This window comes from Elephantulus edwardii, unplaced genomic scaffold, assembly GCF_000299155.1.
Source record: "Elephantulus edwardii isolate Elephantulus edwardi_28Jun2011 unplaced genomic scaffold, EleEdw1.0 scaffold00048, whole genome shotgun sequence".
Lineage (NCBI taxonomy): Eukaryota > Metazoa > Chordata > Mammalia > Macroscelidea > Macroscelididae > Elephantulus > Elephantulus edwardii.
In genome coordinates, this window is record NW_006399798.1 from 13,905,960 (window position 1) to 13,924,107 (window position 18,148).

The 18,148-nt window shown below is 47.7% G+C and overlaps 1 protein-coding gene across 1 annotated transcript in view; it reads right to left on the reverse strand.

Annotated features, from left to right (window-relative positions):
* The window catches only part of ARSG (arylsulfatase G), a 96,015-nt gene extending 83,534 nt beyond the window's left edge, over nt 1–12,481 (reverse strand). Inside the window, exon 1 of the mRNA XM_006886399.1 lies at nt 12,264–12,481. Within this exon, the coding sequence (XP_006886461.1) occupies nt 12,264–12,481 (218 nt within the window). The remainder of the gene's footprint in view (nt 1–12,263) is intronic.
* Nucleotides 12,482–18,148: the final 5,667 nt, after the last annotated feature.

Here is an 18,148-nt window from a genome sequence, read left to right on the forward strand (position 1 = left end):
TCTGTTCTGCATACAGATTGAAAAGGTATGGAGACAGGATGCATCCCTGGTGCACACCTTTCCTGATTTTGAACCATGCGGTGTTTCCTTGCTCTGTTCTGAGGACTGCTTCTTTGTTCAAGTATAGGTTTCATATAAGCACAACTGAGTGTTCTGGGGTTCCCATTTTCCTCAAGGTTAGCCACAATTTATTATGATCCACACAGTCAGATGCCTTTGCATAGTCAATGAAACAGACATTCTTCTGGTACTCTCTGCTTCCTGCCAAGATCCATCTGACATTGGCAATAATATCCCTAGTGCCATGACCTCTTCTAAACCCAGCTTGTGCCATGACCTCTTCTAAACCTAGCTTGTACTTCTCATAGTTCTGTCAATATATTGTTCAAGTCTTTCCTGGATAATCTTCAGCAGGATTTTGCTAGTGTGTGATATTAGTGATAATGTTCAATAATTTCCACACTCTGTCGGGTCACCTTATTTTGAAATGAGAATAAATATGGATCTCTTCCAGTTACTTGGCCAAGAAGTTGTCCTTCAGATTTCTTGGAACAACTTGGTGAGCACATTCAGGGCAACATCTGTTTGCTGAAATACGTCAGTTGGTATGCCATCAGTTCTTGGGGCTTTATTTTTTACCAAGTCCTTCAGAGCAGCCTGAACTTCCTCCTTCATCACCATTGCCTCTTGATCAAATATAGGTTCTTGAAATTCTTCTGTGTGCCATTTTTTTTGTACAATGACACAGTATACTTCTTCCATCTTCTTTTAATATTTCCTGAATCATTCCATATTCTGCCCATAGCTTCCTTAAGCATTGCAACTCATGGCTTGAATTTATTCTTTAGTTTTTTCCGCTTAAGAAGTGCTGAGTGAGTTCAGCCCTTTGGATTTTCTGACTCCTCACTAGAAATAAAAGAAGAGGGAACTGAGCTGAGTTGGATAGAGGACCTTGCTGTTATTGTATACCCTTGAGTCAGAAGTGACTCACAGCTGATCCTCCAGCAAGTTTTCAAAGGCAGTTAATTTCAGGGGAGGAGAGTATCATTCTTCTCCCTCAGAGCAACCAGTATATTTGAACTGTGTGCCTTTGAGATTGCAGTGCTGTTTCTTGCCACTAGGCCACCAGAGCTTCCTACCTTGCTATCATCCAAAAAAGAATTTCCAGGAGTGGAGTGTGCCACTGAGGATTCGAGCCCCTCGCCTAAGAAGGCTAGCACACATAGGGGTCTCCAGGGAACACCCAGCTTACAGGTGCTGGAGGAAACAAGGACTCTCCTCCACATGGACAGAGGACCTGCACATGGCCAGAGGGCCTCGCCTGTCCTGAGCGGGTACCCTGAATATGGATTTCTAGCCTCCCAAGCAGTGAGAGAGAGAAAGTCTGTTTGTTAAACTCATCCACTTGTGGTATCTCTGTTACAGTAGCACTAGAGAAGTAAGAAAGAATTTGGTTCGGGGAGGGGGGAGTTCTGCTTTAATTGATACCCAACATGTGGGTACAGTTTAGGAACTGGAAAATGACTAGAGTCTGGAAGAGTTTTAAGGTGCCTCATTGCTGATACCAGATGGATCCTGGCTGAAAGGAGAGAACACTAGAAAGAAGTTTGTGTTTTTATAATTATGCAAAGGCATTTGACTGTGTGGATCATAACAAATTATGGCTATGATAAGAATGGGAAATCCCAGAACACTTAATTGTTGCTCATGCAAAATCTATATATATATACAAGGAACATGGAGACAGAACAGAACAGGGGAATGCTGCATGGTTTAAAATCAGGAAAGGTGAGTATCAAGGCTGTATCCTTTCTTCATACCTATTCAATCTGCATATTGAGCACATCATTTAAGAAGCTGGACTCTATGAAGAGTGTAGCATTGGGACTGGAGCAAGACTCATCAACAACCTGCTTCATGCACATGACACCTTACTTACTTAAAGAAGACATGAAGCATTTGTTGAAGATCAAAGACAACAGCCTTCCATCTGATTGTATCTCGGCACCAAGAAGACAAAAACCCCTCACCACTGGACCAACAGGCAACATCAAGATAGATGGAGAAAAGACTGAAGTTGTCAACAGTTTCATTTTCCTTGAACCCACAACCAAAACTCATGGTACCAACAGTCAAGAAACCAAAAGACACGTTCCACTGGTGAAATCTCCTGTCAAGCACCTCCTTAAGGAACAAGGAGTTTCAAGGGGAAGGTGTCCCTGATTCAAGTCACAGTGTTTTCAATGACTTTATATGCATGTGAGCACTGGACAATGAGTATGGATGACAGAAGAATCATCGGTATGTTTGCACTGTGGTGTTGGGAAAGAGTTTAGACTATCCCATGGACTGCCAAAAGAACAAAGGAGTCTGTGTTGCAGGAAGTAGAACCAGGGTGCTCCTTAGAGCCTGTCAGGAGGGGTCAGTCCTTAGAAAAAGACAATATGATGGGAAAGGTCATCAAGAGAGATGACGGTGCATGGACATACTGACCACAGGGAAGTGAGATGCATTTCAGCAGCTGGGGGACTTGTCACAGAAGGCTCACTAGGGGAGTGGGTTGCCTCTGGGCATTTAGCATAGAACTAAATTGTTGCAAAGAGCATGAAAAGCAGGGTTGCCCCAGTCTTAAAAGGGTCGTGCCATGACCTGAGGGGTCGCAAAGCATGGGACCATGGCTTCTGGGTTTCTAAGGGCGAGGTCATAGTTTCCTAGGTTACAGAGTTTGGACCTTGACCAACTCAGTTCCAGATTGCAGGGCTGCCAGATGAGGAGGCCACCACCCAAAGATGAGGGCATGGGGCTGCCATGCCAGAGGGGACAGAAGAAGGAGGCGTGCCAGGACCTGGGAGGTAGGGTCACCACACAGTCAGCCTGGGAGAATGGGGCCGCCCAAGGTCCAGGGAGCAGGGATGCTCTCCAAATGGGCCTGGAGGCAGAGCTGAGGCCCCAGCCAAGGAGCCTCCACCCTGAGAACAGAAACAATGAGCAACACCCAGAGTCTGGAGAGGGCAGAGCCCCTGCCCAGCTAGTCTCCAAGAATAGATGATCCTTTCAGGCCGTGAGGGTGAACATGAGTTGTTCTGCTGAGCGTGTGACTGCTCGGGGCCTGTTATCTTTTCTTTCTCTTCCATTTCCCCCATGTGTCACAGAAAGACCCACTTTGTGACTCTAACACTTTGCACTTTGGAGGCAGATAACCTGCATTCTAGGCACACTTACGAAGAGGAGTTCTGCTCCAGGATAGAATTTGTAGTTGAGTTAAGGCTTTTGCAAGGACATGACGGGGTGAAAGTGTTTTGACAAGGACAAGAATTTGGGGAGGCCAAAGGTGGGCAGTCAGGGATTGAATTACATCCTCAAAACCCATGTGTATGTAATAATATACTAAGGTAGCTACTTCTTGTTGTTGTTGTTGTTGTACCAGAGAGTCAGAATCAACTCATAGCTGACCCTCTGGCAGGTTTTCAAAGGCAGTTAATCGCACGGGAGTAGCCTGCCTAGCCTTCTCCTGCAGAACAGCTAGCTGGTGGATTTGAACTGGGTGCCTTTGGGGTTGCAGTGCAGCTTCTTGCCACTAGGCCACCAAAGCTGGACAGATGGCATTCTGGTGGCCTAGTGGGCAAGGAGTTACACTGGTAACCCAAAGGAGGGCAAATCCACCAGCTGCTCCGTGGGAGACAGACAGGCACTCTCCTCCTATACAAGGCATAGTCTCTTTCTGCAGCCACACCTCGGCTGCATTACTGTAACAAAACTTGCCCACCTGTTTTGCTCAATGTCCACTGTGTGTAGTGCAAGTTCACTTCTTCAGGGTCACATCAGCTCACACCCTCACAGGAGATATCAGCAAGTAGGGAAGAAATAAAAAGGAACACTGGTTTTAGCAGGTTACCGTCTGATACTGTAATTCAAAGACATCGTTTTGAAGACCCTTGACAAGACAGACTGGCACAGTGACTGCAGCAACGGGTTAAAAATCCCACTGGAGGGGCTGTTATGAGTTAATTCTGACTCAACAGCAAATAATACCGTGTGTGTGTGTGTGTGTGTGCGTGTGTGTGTGTGTGTTCCATGATCTGATAAACCAAGTAGTAAAAGGATTACAGATAGAATGCAATCCTCACTAATTTCACCTCACTTGAAATAAAAAGGAGAGAAAGTGAGAGGGTAGGGGGCTTGCTACCATCCAAAAAGAACTGCCAGGAGTGGAGTGTGTCCTCCTGGCCCAGGTTTCAGGGAGGGCGGGACACACAAGGATCCCCAGAGGACACCTAGCCCCAGATACTGAAGGAACGGAGGACTTCTGTCCACCACCGACAGACAGAACCCTTTTCCGTGGGCTGGCACGCTGCATTTGGACTTCTAGTCTCCTAAATGGAAAGAGAAAAAAGTCTGTCTGTCTGTCCGTCAGAGCCATCCATTTGCGGTACCCCTGTTACAGCAGCACTAGGGAGCAAAAACAGTGGGTGAACTGCCGTCGGTTTAATCCACAAACTAATAGTCTGCATCCTATGGCCGAGAGCTGACGATGAGGATAAAAACACCTGATGTCTCCTCAGTCTCCGTTTCTGCTGGGGCTCAGTTTCCCAGTGCTGCTGGGGCTGCACTCTGATTTAGCTACTGTGAGAACAGCTGAGCTCAAGACTGTGGGGTTAGGGCACCACCTCCATCGCCATGCAAACAGCAAAGTGTGAAAAGGGCACCCAAACAGCCCACTTTTCTTCCATTCGAGCTGTGGAGTTTCTGCCCTCTGACTACTACACCTTGTCCAGTGGATCTGAGACCTGCCTCGTCCTATCCCAGCCTCACCACGTGCCCCCCCACCCCCAACACACACACCTTGCCAAGCGGATCTGAGACCTGCCCTGTTCAGTCCCAGCCTCACCGTCTCTGACACTACTGAACCCATTGCTACAGTCACTGTATCGATCCATCTTGTCAAGGGCCTTCCTCTCTTATGAGCAGCACCATGTCCACCTTTCCAAGCATCATGACCTTCTCCAAGGACTGGTCACTCCCAACAACATGCCCCAAGTACGTGAGACGAAGCTTCACCTTCCTTGCTTCCAAGGAGCTCTCTCGTTTCACTGTCTCTAAGGCAGGCCTGTTCGTCCCTTTGGCAGACCACGGGATATCCAGTACTCTCCTCTGTCAAGGGATGCAGTGGCTATCTGCTCGTGCCCTCTTTCTCCCTCTCTCTCTCTCTCTTCCTCCCTCTCCACCTGCTTCCATTCCTGTAGGAGACAGCTAAAAGCAAAGTTTCTCAGAGGAAATGCGAAGAGAAGGCAAAAAGAGTCACACCAATGTGACAGTATCTTTGGCAGGAGCCAAAAAGGGGGTTCTATCAGGAAGACACCCCCTCCTCTGGAAGCAGGGGAGCCACATCCCAACCAATCCCACAGGTGCCTGGGCAAGGCTGGGCTATGACCAGTCATGAGACCAGGAGCCCATAAAAACAGTGCCCACCTGAGGTCACCTTTCTTTTTTCTTCTGCTGACAGCATCCCAAAAGCTTTAGGTCCACCCTGACTTTGACCCCTGCTCTCTTCCTGTTATGATTAACACACAGCCTCTCTCTCTCTCTCTCACCAGCCATGCCTTCACTGTATCCCGTAATAAAACCTTTTCACCTGTCCTGCTAAATTGCCACCGTGTGTAATGTGTCTTCACTCATTTAGTCACCTCGGCTCACACCCTCGTGGAAAATATTAGCAGTAGTGGAGAGCGCAAAAGAACTCTAGTTTGGGCCTGCTTCATTCTCCTTGGACAGACAGACTGACAGGGCGGCTGTGGAGATGGGTTCACATGTGTCAGGGATGGTGAGATGGCATAGCACGGGGCAGGTTTCAGAGGCGTTGTTCATCGGATCACGGTTAACTGAACAGCAAGGAACAACGATAATGAGGACGACGGCATGCCCAGCCGGAGATGTTATGGAGACATCAGAGTGTGGTCTGGAGAAGTCTGGTCTCAGAATAAGCCAAGTCACGAGCTTCTAAGAGCTAAACTCAATGGCACAGCTAAGGGGCAGTGAGAGCTTGGGGCACCGACAGAGGGACACACTACCAGAACCATAAAGAAACTGGGCCATATTGAGTCGATTCTAACAGAAAGCCCCTCATGGGACTGAAAAGAACCAGCCCCCAGCACGTCCTGGGCTGCAGACCTTCAAGAAGCCATGTTTCTCTCGAGGAACTGCTGGTGAGTTCTGATGGCTGACCCTAAGTGCTTAAACACTGCATCAATATAACCAGAGAAAACTGGGGTGCCACTCCAGCCAAGCAAGGGGATCAGGCAAAAAGAGAAGGACAGCGGAAGCAGTATTACAGGGGGCGACAAGGACTAACTCATATCAATACCAACAACGACTGTCTGAAATGAATTAACTCATTTAGTCCTCAAAACAAGCTCGTCAGGCAGGTGCTGTCCCATTTTAGAGATAAGGATGCTGAGGCCCTGCTGGGGTGTCATAACGAGTCCAGTTTCCCAGATTTACCAAGGGCCAGACCCACGCGACCTAGAAAAAAGAGTGCAGGGTGACACTGAGAACCAATCGAGTCTGTGCCTGGCACCTGGCACATTGGAGCCCTCAATCTGGAGTAGCTACTGTTGGAGATACAGTGTTGATTCAAATACAAGTCAGAGTCCAATGTGAAGACGGCTCCTGGGAATCCTTTGCAGGCCACCTTCATGTGGAGTGGTGGACTGCTCCCTGGAAGTCCACCCCTTCCTTCCCTGACCTGAGCCTTTCATCAGATTAGTACGCACTGACAATGCCAACCCACCTTGTTTATAATAACAGTATGGAACTGTGAGTGGGTTAAGCTCTTTGACTTCAAACAAAAAGCTGCTCTATTGAAGACAGACCCATCACTCTGCTCGTGTGTGTGTGTGTGTGTGTGTGTGTGTGTGTTACTCTCTCTCATGGCTGTAGAGTCAGAACTGACCCCCGTGCAGGTTGCTAAAGCTGCAAATAATTTGGGAGAAGAGGGCTCCTCTTCCTCCTTAGAAGTGAGGGCTAGATTCGAACTGCCAGAGGGGGGCAGCCTTTGTGTAAACAGCTCAATTCCCTACAGAGTCCACCACTAGAGCTCCCTCCATAAAATTCCCTCAGGGACAGTTTTCTGCAACACAGGAAAGTAACAACAGACACAACTGCAACTAAATAACCTAAGAACAGTAACAAAGAAGCCTGTTATGTGCTAGCAAGGGGCCACTTGGCTCACACAGGTTACATAGTTGAATCTCACTGCATCCTATGAGCATCACTGCTGTTATTCGCATTAACAGAAGAGGAAAGCCAAGCTTGGAGGGAGGGAGACCCTTCCCAGGGTCGAACGGGCTGACGCAGCAGAAGCAGGATTTGAACCGAATCCATCTGCTCCAGAACCTGTTCCCTTAGGTACTGTATTTATACTTCTGCGGCACTAATCTTCTGCCAGTATCTGTTATATCTGACTAAGAAATGAGAGGTACAAAAGGGGACAGCAGAAGTGATGCTTTCTCAAGGCACATGGCGACCTGTTTGGCCACAGAATGGTGTCTGGAAGCCACAGGTCCCCACTGGCCGTGAGCAGGTGTCTGGAGAGGCGGATGAACTCAAGGAGTGTGACTTTTCTGGCAGCCACACACATGCAGCAAAGAGTCAGCCCGGTCACTGTCACAGTCAGATGACAAGAACACCTGTCCAGAGGGCAGGGCCACGACCTCCACGCGGTGTCTGTCTCTGGTCTCCAAGCACACTCTTGCTCAAAAAAAAAAAAAGCCTTGTGAGAAGAATGTGTAGACCTCATTCATCTTGATTTAAATAATGCCTGATGGCTCTCCACTAACTCATGACCAAAGCTGAGGTGGTTGTGTTTTTTAAAAAGCATTTGGCAACCCAAGACCCTTAGCTGTTATTGTTGTTAGGTGCCGTCGAGTCAGCCCTGGCTCATAGCAACCCTATGGACAACAGCCCCAAACACAGCCGGCTCCTGCTGCACCCTCATCAACTCGGCGCTGCTGAAGCCCAGGGCCGCAGGCACTCGTGTCAACCCATCTCCTCCGTTTTGCTGACCCTCTACTTTTCCAAGCATGATGTCCTTCCCCAGGGGCTGACCCCTCCCGATAACACGCCAAAAGTATGTGAGATGAAGTCTCGCCATCTGCCTTTCCAAGCAGCGCTGTGACTATACGGCATCCAAGGCGGGTTTGTTTGTTCTTTTGGCAGTCCATGGTATATTCCAGACTGTTTGCCAACCCTGCAATTCAAAGGCATCGACTCTTCACAAGCCCCCTGGAAGATTTGGTAAAGGCTGTGTGGATTAGCCCTCTCCCCAGAGGAAAATTCCTACATGCACAATTTGGGACGACATATCTGAACATCGGAGGTCTTCGGCCCCAACTGTTGACTAACAACTATTTGTTAACTGCTTCTTATGTGTCAAGAAGCCCTGGTGGCTCAGTGGTCACACTCTGGCCTTCCATCAGGACAAGAGAGTTCAATTCCCAGCCAGTGCACCTCATGGGATGCCCCACCTGTCATGTCAGTAAGTAGAGGAGCTTGTGTGTTGCTGTGATGCTGAGGAGGTTTCAGCAGAGATTCCAGGACAAAGACAGACTAGAAAGAAAGGCCTGGCAATCAAGATCCAAAAACCAGCCAGTGACAATCCCAGGAATCATAAGCCCCTGTGAATTTGTAAGTGGGACAGCAAAGAACTGAAGAGCATCTCTTTCCACTGTGCGTGGTACTGTTCACTTGTTAGAGGCTGATGCAGTAACTACATACCAGGCACTGTGCTCGGAGCATACCACCCACCCTCACCCCCAGTGCCATCAGGTGCGCTCTCACCTGCATGACCTCCATCAGGCTCCTGAAACTGTAAATCTTCAGGCAAGCAAGATGCCTCCTCTTTTTAGGAGTAGCTGGAGAATTGAAAGCATGGACCTTTTGACTGGCAACCTGACACCTTTCACACTATGCCACCAGGGCTCCTGGCTCTAGGAACATCAAGGGGGAGGGGACAAGTAGACAGAGCCCTGCATGCCCAGAGCTCAGAGCTAGAAGAGAAGTCGGACAAGTAAACCACCCCCATGAAGAACAGCAAGGGCCAAGGCAGCGAGCACAACACACTGAGAAATCGTTCCTGTATGTCTGGTGTCAGACAGAGACTGAATGGTGAGTAGAAGTCTGTTTCACAGGAGAGGAGCAGAAAGCCCAGGAAGATGGACACCCACAGAGACACCCCCCCCCAAAGGGGCAGCAGCTGCACGCAGGGTGCTGAGGACAGCCAGGGTGGAGACGGGTCAGTCTGGTGAGCTGTTACACGGGGTACATACGGGTTTAATTTGCAGGGCCACAGAATGTCTTTGAAAAGTTGGAAACAGATGCTTGAGTTTCTCCAAAGTTCGCCATGAGGTAAGGAGGGCAGACTACGTTAGAGTGAGATCAGATGCAGGAAAGAACCCGCAGGGTCGGTAGGTCAGGGAAAAAGCCTCAAGTTCAAAGTCGCAGGTGGCCAAGGCTCTGTGGAGAAGCTCCACACACTGTCTGAAGGAGTGACTGGGTCACGTCCACCTGGTCACATGGAGACAGTAACGCAGATGGGACTCGAGCTGGTCAGGCCACTCACTGTGGGGACCCTGAAACTTGCTCCCATCTAAGGCATCTGGACAAGACTCTGCTGGCTCTGAGAGTCACATGCTGACCTACTCAGACACCCCCCTCCCTCCTGATGTCTCTTAGGGTTCAGTGGGCCTGGAGTAGACCAATATGGCACATCTGCTCATAAATACCTCCTTTATTACCCAGCAGCAGTGAGGGGCCTGCCACACATCTCAGCTGCCTCTTTGACTTTTAGGTGCCCTTCAAAGGTCAGCTTGTCCCTTGAAGCCCCAGGACTCCAGCAAAATGCTGTTCCTTGGCTCCTTTGGCAGATAGCACACATTTTAAGGTCAAGGATTTTTATCTCGTGATGCGCCTCACAAATGAACATGCAGTAAAGGTTATCAGATGGATGGGTGGGTTTCTTTGTAAGCACATTTCTTCTTGTGAGGTACAAGGCCAAGAGATCTGAACCGTGCACCATCTCACTATCTCGGATACACTCCAGTCCACTGCGCCAGTCACTGGATCGGTTCATCTGGGTGAACTCTCTTTCTCTGACCCCCTCACCTTCCCAGGCATGCAAATAAAAACCATTCATTAATTAAATCAACATTAGTTAATCAGCTTGTTCTTTGATTTAATCTCTCCTGCAAGCATTCTGAGAGTAAATGACCCACAGAGATGCTAGCTCAGCCTCTTCAAAGCTGGCTTCATTCCTTCCTGGGGTCTGGGGACCGGAGTCTCTGGGGACACCACGGTCAGCTGGTCCAGTGTAATCCACAAACACAGTGCTCCACAGCTTGCTCTGAGGAATAATAGCTCCTGGATCCCCAAAGTCTTGCAAGCACCATCTAAGGCGTGATTCTTGGTCTCTCCTTGTCCAGACCAGGAAGAAAGATGGAGAGAAGTTGTTGTTGCTATTGTTATGTGCCGTTGAGCCGCTTGTGACTCATAGCGACCCTATGTACAACATCCGTAAACCCTGCTCTATCCCATGCCAATCGCACAGTCTCCAACATACCTACCCCCACTACCCCAGTCACTGAATCAATCCACCTCAATGAGGGTCTTCCCCTCCTGCGCTGTCCCTCTACTCTACCCAGCATGATGTCCCTCTCCAAAGACTGGTCCCTCCTTGCAACGTGTCCAAAGTGTGTCAGACGAAGCTTCAGAATCATTGCCTCCAAGAAGCAGCCTAGTTTAACCCTCTCCAGGACAAACCTGTTCATTTTCTTAGCAGTCCATGGTACATTCAATACTCTTCTCCAGCACCACAGCTCAAAGGCATCAATTCTCCTTCTATGGATTTAAACTTAGTCCAAAGGTCAAATGGACTGTGGAACCTCAGCCTTGGAGACTGGAAAATGTAAATGGGGCCTGGCAGCTACTGTTCACCACTCTGAAAGGGAGCCCAGTAGATGGCCCTGGACACAGCGGGGGACAAATGTGGAAAAAAATGCAAAAGCATGCAACGGGCTGGGCTGACGAGCCTGATGGAGTCTACTGGGACTCCTGAGACCGTGGCCCCTCGTCGTCCTTTAAGCCACTTGTGTGGCTCGTGCCACTGCTGTAAAACGGGACTGACATCGGGGTTGGCGGGAGACTAAGAAAGATGGGATAGATTATGTATACTGTGTTGAAACAGATGAGGGAGAGAACTGTTTAAAAGGGATGTGTGATCAGGTATTATTGTCATGACAGGAGTCCAGAACAAAGGCTGCACAGTGGAGTGGACCTGGGTGGAGGGATTGTAGAACAATGAAAAAATTTTTCTTTAACTTTTCAAAGAGAAGAGCGAACTTGGAGGGGGGGGGGCAGGGAGAAAAGTGCAACAATGAATGACTGGAAATCCAAAGTCTCTATAAACTTTCATTAGAATTAAGAAAATAAAAACATTTTAAAAGAGAAAAAAAAATCCCAACTCAACTGTCCTCGCTACAGTGTCAGCACTAACTCGTAGCTGAACCTCGATTAGGATCCCAAGGCCACGGCAGGACGAGAAGCATTTGCCCATCTCTCTATCAGAGCAGCTGCCGCCAGGAGCTGCCACCCCCCTGGATTCAAAGGCCTGGAACGGATTAGCAACGAGATTGCTTATGGACCACTGCAGTGATTGCTTATGGACCACTGCTGCTTCTGCTGTGTGTGCCGTCAAGTCGGAATCCACCCACAGCTCACCCTCTAGAGGGTTTTCAGATGCCATAAACTGCACCGAAGAGTGTCATTCCTTCTCCCGCAGAGGCGCACCATCGGGATTGCAGAGCAGTTTCTTACCACTAGGCCCCAGAGCACTGTGCCTATAGAAATGTCTAGTCAAACAATAATAGATAGGTCTCCGAAGGGAACAGTAACATCAGCTAGGCATTCCTTCCTTCCAACAATCAACAATGGGAGATCAAAAGGGCAGCATTTGTCAAAGGATAAAGCTCAGAAGGCAGGAAAGGGTACGACAAAAGGATTAGCAGAGATGAGAGTCATGGGGAGGAAGCAGGAGAAGTGCTTACCCTGTGTGTGCCGCAGGTAATGTCATGAGACAGAATGTGGATGAGGAGTTGAAGAACCAATCTGCCCTGTCAATGTTCACTTAAATCAATCTCTCACATTCTCTCTCTCTTTCACACACACACACACACAGAGCGTTGGGGTGGAGGGGGTGTAGAGAGAAAGCTCACCTCATTCCTTGCATGGCCATCTTATCAAGGTTGGTCGTGTCCTTAGTCTCAGCCCAGTTTGCTCCTAGGTCACCCCACCCCATGTCATCAGCCAAAATGACCACGAAATTTGGTTTCTGGCCTCTGCTTTTCTCACTGGAGCGAAAATCCACAAGAGGATAAAACAATCCCAAGACACTCAACCCCACTGTCAAAGCCTTTAGGAAAAGCCAGCCCATGGTGGCGAGGGCAGGAGTCCAGGTGTCTGAGGTGAGGGAGGGTGACTTCGAGAAGTCCCTTCTGTCACTCAAAGTAGGAGGTCCTTGGAGAGTGGCAATGGGGCTTGCAGGAAGACAGAGGGACAGTGGAGTAGCAGAGATGGTAACAGGGACAGCTGTAGGGACTACAGCAATGACGTCTCCTCCCCGACAGAGGACTCAGGCCTCGGGACTCTGGCCCTCTTGATTCGACTTAACTCTCTTCTGGAAACATCCCACCACACAGCTCAGGTCTACGTCTGGTGCACTGACACCTGGTCATTGTCATCTGAGGTCTGTGCCTGGGTTTATCTATCACAGCCAGTCAGGAAGCAACCCTTCGGCGCTAGGGACGTTGGAGCCAGGCCTTTGCATCTGCCTGGGAGTCCAGCTGGCAGCTGCCGGCTCCCCACGCACATCTGCAGAACACCTGGATGTTCTAGAAGCCGCAGTCGGCCCCGAGCACGAGTCTACGTTCCAGATGGCTGAGGGCTTCGTGTTTCTGAAAGGTTTCCTGAAAGAACAAAAATTGACAAGAAAACAGCGTTAAACTGGCCGGTGCAGCTGTGTTTTACTCAGTAGCTTAGGAAATAATGGCTTTTCCACGCCAACAGATGTTTTCCTTCTTATGCGACTGTTTTAACTTTTTCATCAGTTTCTCCACCTGAAAACCAGGGGTGCTAATGATATTTGTGCTGGGCCTGCAGCCGCAGGGCTGCAAGCACCTCCTGAAACTGCTTCTCACCCCTCCCACTGCACAGGTGAGAACACTGGAGACAGCATTCTGGGCACAGCGAGGGCCAGCACACGGCTCTGCCAAGCCCCAGGTTGATGCTTCCTGTCCCCGCATCACGACCACACTGCCCTGGTCCACAGGGCATTCCCAAGCTAGTCACTGCCTTCTCAAGCCCTTGGTGACCCTACAGTAAAGGGGGCAACCTTCCTTCCTGAGTCAGAACTCATTTGAAATAAGGCTTGCTGCCAACTAAACTTTCTATACATTGTTCTTCATAAAACGTAACTGGGGCAGAGGGAAGGAAACATCTTTTTAAAAGAAAGTGAGCTCTGGTGGCCTAGTGGCAAGAAGCTGCATAGTAATCCCGAAGGCACGTGGTTCAAATACACCAGATTCTCCTCTGGTGAAGGAGGGGCAATCTCTTCCCATGCCAGGAGGATTAGATTCGACGGTACAGTACCAGCACCAGCACTAGCACCAGCACCACCACCACCACAATAACAAAGGGAATGGGAGATGAAACTGAATCTTGCTGCATGCTTGTAACGTTTCACAATGGAAATGTTTAAGAAAATGCAAAATGTGCAACAATGAATGAATAAAAACGTGATTGTTCTCTAAATGTTCATTACGATCACAATTAAAATAAAATTTTATTAAAAAGGAAAGGAAACGCATCCCTTTAAACCTTGACTGTGGCATCCTCACCAAGAACATCTAGACACACAGCACAGCGGTGCTGTCCACAGGTGAATGGACATATGAGTCAGCTAAGAACATAGTAAAAGGCAGCTTCTGTCTGTACGTCTAGGGCTGGGATTTGAGTCTTTCTTTCTTTCTTTCCTTCCTTCCTTCCTTCCTTCCTTCCTTCCTTCCTTTCTTTCTTTCTTTCTTTCTTTCTGGATTTGAGCCTCTAACACGCTCTCGGGCCAGCCTGCACTGCTGGCCCTTGGACAACAGTCTGAGGAACAAGATGCTGGAGAACAAAATTTTAGGCCTGGTTGTATAGAAGGGCGGCAATGCTCAACCTCCCTCAAAACGGCTCAGCATCTGTGAGCAGCAGAGGCAACAAACCACACTGAGTTGTCTTTTATCAGAGTGAGTTTACAAAGGAAGGAATACAGGGTGTATCCATACGGCTCTGAAGGAGAAAGCCAGGCAGTCTCCGCCAGTGAGATTTACAGCCTCAGTTCCAACTCAATGGTAATGACTCGAGTTGCGTTCAGCTGACAAATGTAAATGAAGCAAAAGATAAACCATAGCACTCCGACTGTTGCTGTGTCCCCTAGCTGCCCCTCCAGTGTGTTTTCAGAGGCAGTAGATCACACAAAAAGAGACTGCTTCTCTTTCTCTGGTGGAGCAGCTGGTGGATTTGAACTGTGTACCTTTGTGTTGCAACACAATTCCTTACTGCTAAGTCAACAGAGCTCTCTATATCACCCCTAGTTCATTTCAAAGCCCCAAATTTACAAGGCCACTAAGGACAATGGAGCCCTGGTAGAGTAAATGGTTCAGCATTTAGCAGCTAACAGAAAGATTGATGATTCAAATCCATGCAGCTGCTCCATGGAAGAAAGGCCTGGCTGTCTACTTCTCTAAAGATCCTCGCTGTTGTGTGTCACCTGGTCGATTCCAACTCAGTGTTCTCTAAATTGACTCCAACTGGTAGGGCAGGGTAGACCCACCCCATGGGTTTACAGGCTGTAATCTTTATAGAAGCAAATTGCCACATCTCCCTCCTAGGGAGCAACTGATGAATTCAAACCATCGACCTTTCTGTTTGCAACCAAACCCTTAACCACTGCACCAAGTGGTGCTGTGTTGTTGTTAAGTGCCATCGGATCGTAGATGGCTCATAGTGACCCTATGAATGAAAGACCTGAACAGCTGTATAACTTTCATCGTTTCTCCAGGTTCATAGGGTTTCCAGAGGCAAGCTATTATGGACGTGGATGCCACTCCTGCTTCTAAGCTTGTTTTAATCGGGGAACTCCACCAAACACTGTCCACCATGGGTAACCATTATTGCATTCAACACATCAGTGTCACAGTGTTTAGCATCACAGCGACCATGAGTCACAGCAAACGGACAGACAAGTGCTATACCACCTAGAAGAATGTTTGACCAAAAACAATTAGAACCAGGCCTGAGGGTTGCAGATTAAAATAACCCACCTTTGGCTTCGTAGCATTCACTTTATATCCACTAGGCCAACAGAGCTCTCTCATCGTTGTTATTGTTATTAAGTGCCGTCCAGTCACAGACAACCCATCGGGACGCTATGAATGAAAGACTTCAACACTTGTATAACTTTCATCCTTTCTTGAAGTCCCTAGAGTATTCAGAGGCAAGCTATTTTGGAAATGGATGCCGCTCCTGCTTCTGAGCTTGTTTTAATCAGGGAGCTCCACCAAACACTCTCCACCATGGGTAACCATTATCACATTTGACCCATCAGTGTCACAGTGTTCAGCATCACAGCAACCACAAGTTACCTTTGTGCAGCAAATGGACAGACCAGTGCTATACCACTTAGAAGAATGTTTGAGTCATCTATGACTCGACAAACAAAAACATAGAGTTCTGTTGGCCCAGTGTATAGAAAATTATGTTACAAAGCCAAAGGTGGGTGATTTTAATCTGCAGCCCTTAGGCCTGGTTTTAATTTTTTTTTTGTCAAACTGCTCCAAAAGGGCTCCTTAAAGAAAAAAAAACTCTATTTTTTTCACAAGAAAACTCTACACACACTCTGCTGTACACATGGAGTCAATGTGAGTTAGAACTGACTCAAAGACACTCAACAATCACAACTAAGGAGACATGAGGGTTGACATTCTGGGTGAATTACAAACCTCTGTTGAACACCCAACTCTTCATGGTTGGAGAATCAATGGATAACATATAATGATGTCAATAAGGCTAGGCTTACAACACACAGTATTTCCAAATCTGGCGTCCAGCCCTTGAGGAAAGCCCACTGACTAAGCCAATGGTCAGTCCATGAGGAGGAGATCTGTAAATTCTGGAAGACGTAGATAAACTCCAAAGGATGGGCAGATACACACTTAATCAAAATAAAAGGAAGGCCAAGTAAACAGTTATGCTACTCTCAAGGCCAATGAACCAATTGTTCAAAAATGCAAATTCTTCTATTTTCAAAAAAAAGGTTCTTATTTCAAACTCAATTAGATTCAAGTGCTATTTGTTGATCTTGAGGCCTTCAAGATTTCTTCTTTTCTAGAAGAAAGAGCCCACGCACTGGGAAGGCGCTTAACGGACACCTGCTGGCCACTTGGTCGAGTCCCAGCCCTCTTCTCCGGCCTTCTGACCATGAGCAACAGCCATTAAGAGGCTTTTCTTCTTAAAGTTCCTCAGTTCAGAACGCTGGGGCGGCCTCATTCCTCATCAATAATGCATTTTGGAATGACCCAGTGCAGACTTCAGGTAAAAAGTACGACTTAAGAAAGAAGCTAAAAATAAGTAAGGTGGGAATACAAGCAGACTTTGTTTTTCTTTGGAGTTCTGTAATAAAACAATCCTTTGAGGATTTTCAAAGAGAATCATGAATACTTAAAATTTTCATAGGATGGAAAGAACCTAATTTAGCCAGTATGCCATTGAATTATCTTTCACACTCACACCCATGAGATATTTAAGCCGCAGCCCCTCTCCCCGCCCGCCCCCACCAGATCTTTTTAAGTAAAGGGAAATGTAGCCGGCCTTCAAGAATGGACTTTCAGCAACAAGCTTTGATCAAAGTCTAAGCTGAGACTGTGAACTCAGATGTCCTAAAGAAGCTGGCCCCAGCTGTTGCCCTCTGACCTCATTTGCTATTATCTTCTCTCCGTTTTCTCCAAGGAAGCCTTCTTCCCAATATGATGTTCTTTGTGATTTTAGTGAAAGTTTACAAAGTAACTAGTTTTTCCTACATTGATACTCATTCTTCTGCCCAATTAACTTTGTAACGCTTGTCCTGTTCCAGATTGTTGTCATACACACGATGTCTAATTGTCCGTTCTTTTCATACAAATAATGTCTAAGAGTCTTTTGAGATCTTGCCGGGCCTTTAAAAAAAAAAATTACTAAGCGAGCTAACCTGTTGTTCTGCTTAACATTGGCTTCGTGGATAGTCTTGGCTCAAGATTTAAATGTTTATTTCTAGAAAAGATTCTAGGGTCCCTCAGCCTTGATGGATCCAGTATGTCTGATTTCCATATAAACTTAGAAATCTGTTCCCCCGTTTCCTTCTTTTGATCATGATGCATCTCTTGGGTTTGGGATGAAAAGATCTTCCATAATGATGGGTGGGCACCATCCGGTTCTTTTGGTCTCATGGTAGAAGGCGTAGTTCACGGAGGCAGAGAAACCTGAAGTCCATTTCCTGCTCCAATTCCTTTGTTATCTCAAGCAAATAGAGACCAATTTTTCTATCTTGAACAGTCACCTGAAAGCTTTGGAGAAGCCTGGTGCTACTCACTGAACTAGTAGATGGAGTCAATGGAACTTGTATGTAGATGACTTGTTTCTGTAATCATTACCCTCTGATTTCCAAAATAATAAGCAGGCCTGGGCAACAAGGACTCCTCGAGACTCACACACACAGAGACAGGCACAGAGAGAGACACACACACACACACACACACACACACACACACACACACACACACACAGAGACAGAGACCTGGTAGACCATATACGGAGAGGGAGAGAGGGGGAAGAGAGAGAGAGACCCAGCATAGACTATAGGGAGTTACGCTGCTCTCCTAAAGGCCAGACCATCAGCAGCTACTCGGGAACAATCTCTGCACGTGCATTTAGTCTCAGAAAACTCCCCAGAGGGTGAACTAAGACTGGGTTCCTACTGGATGGAGAGAGAGAGAGAGAGAGGGAGGGAGAGAGAGAGAGAGAGAGA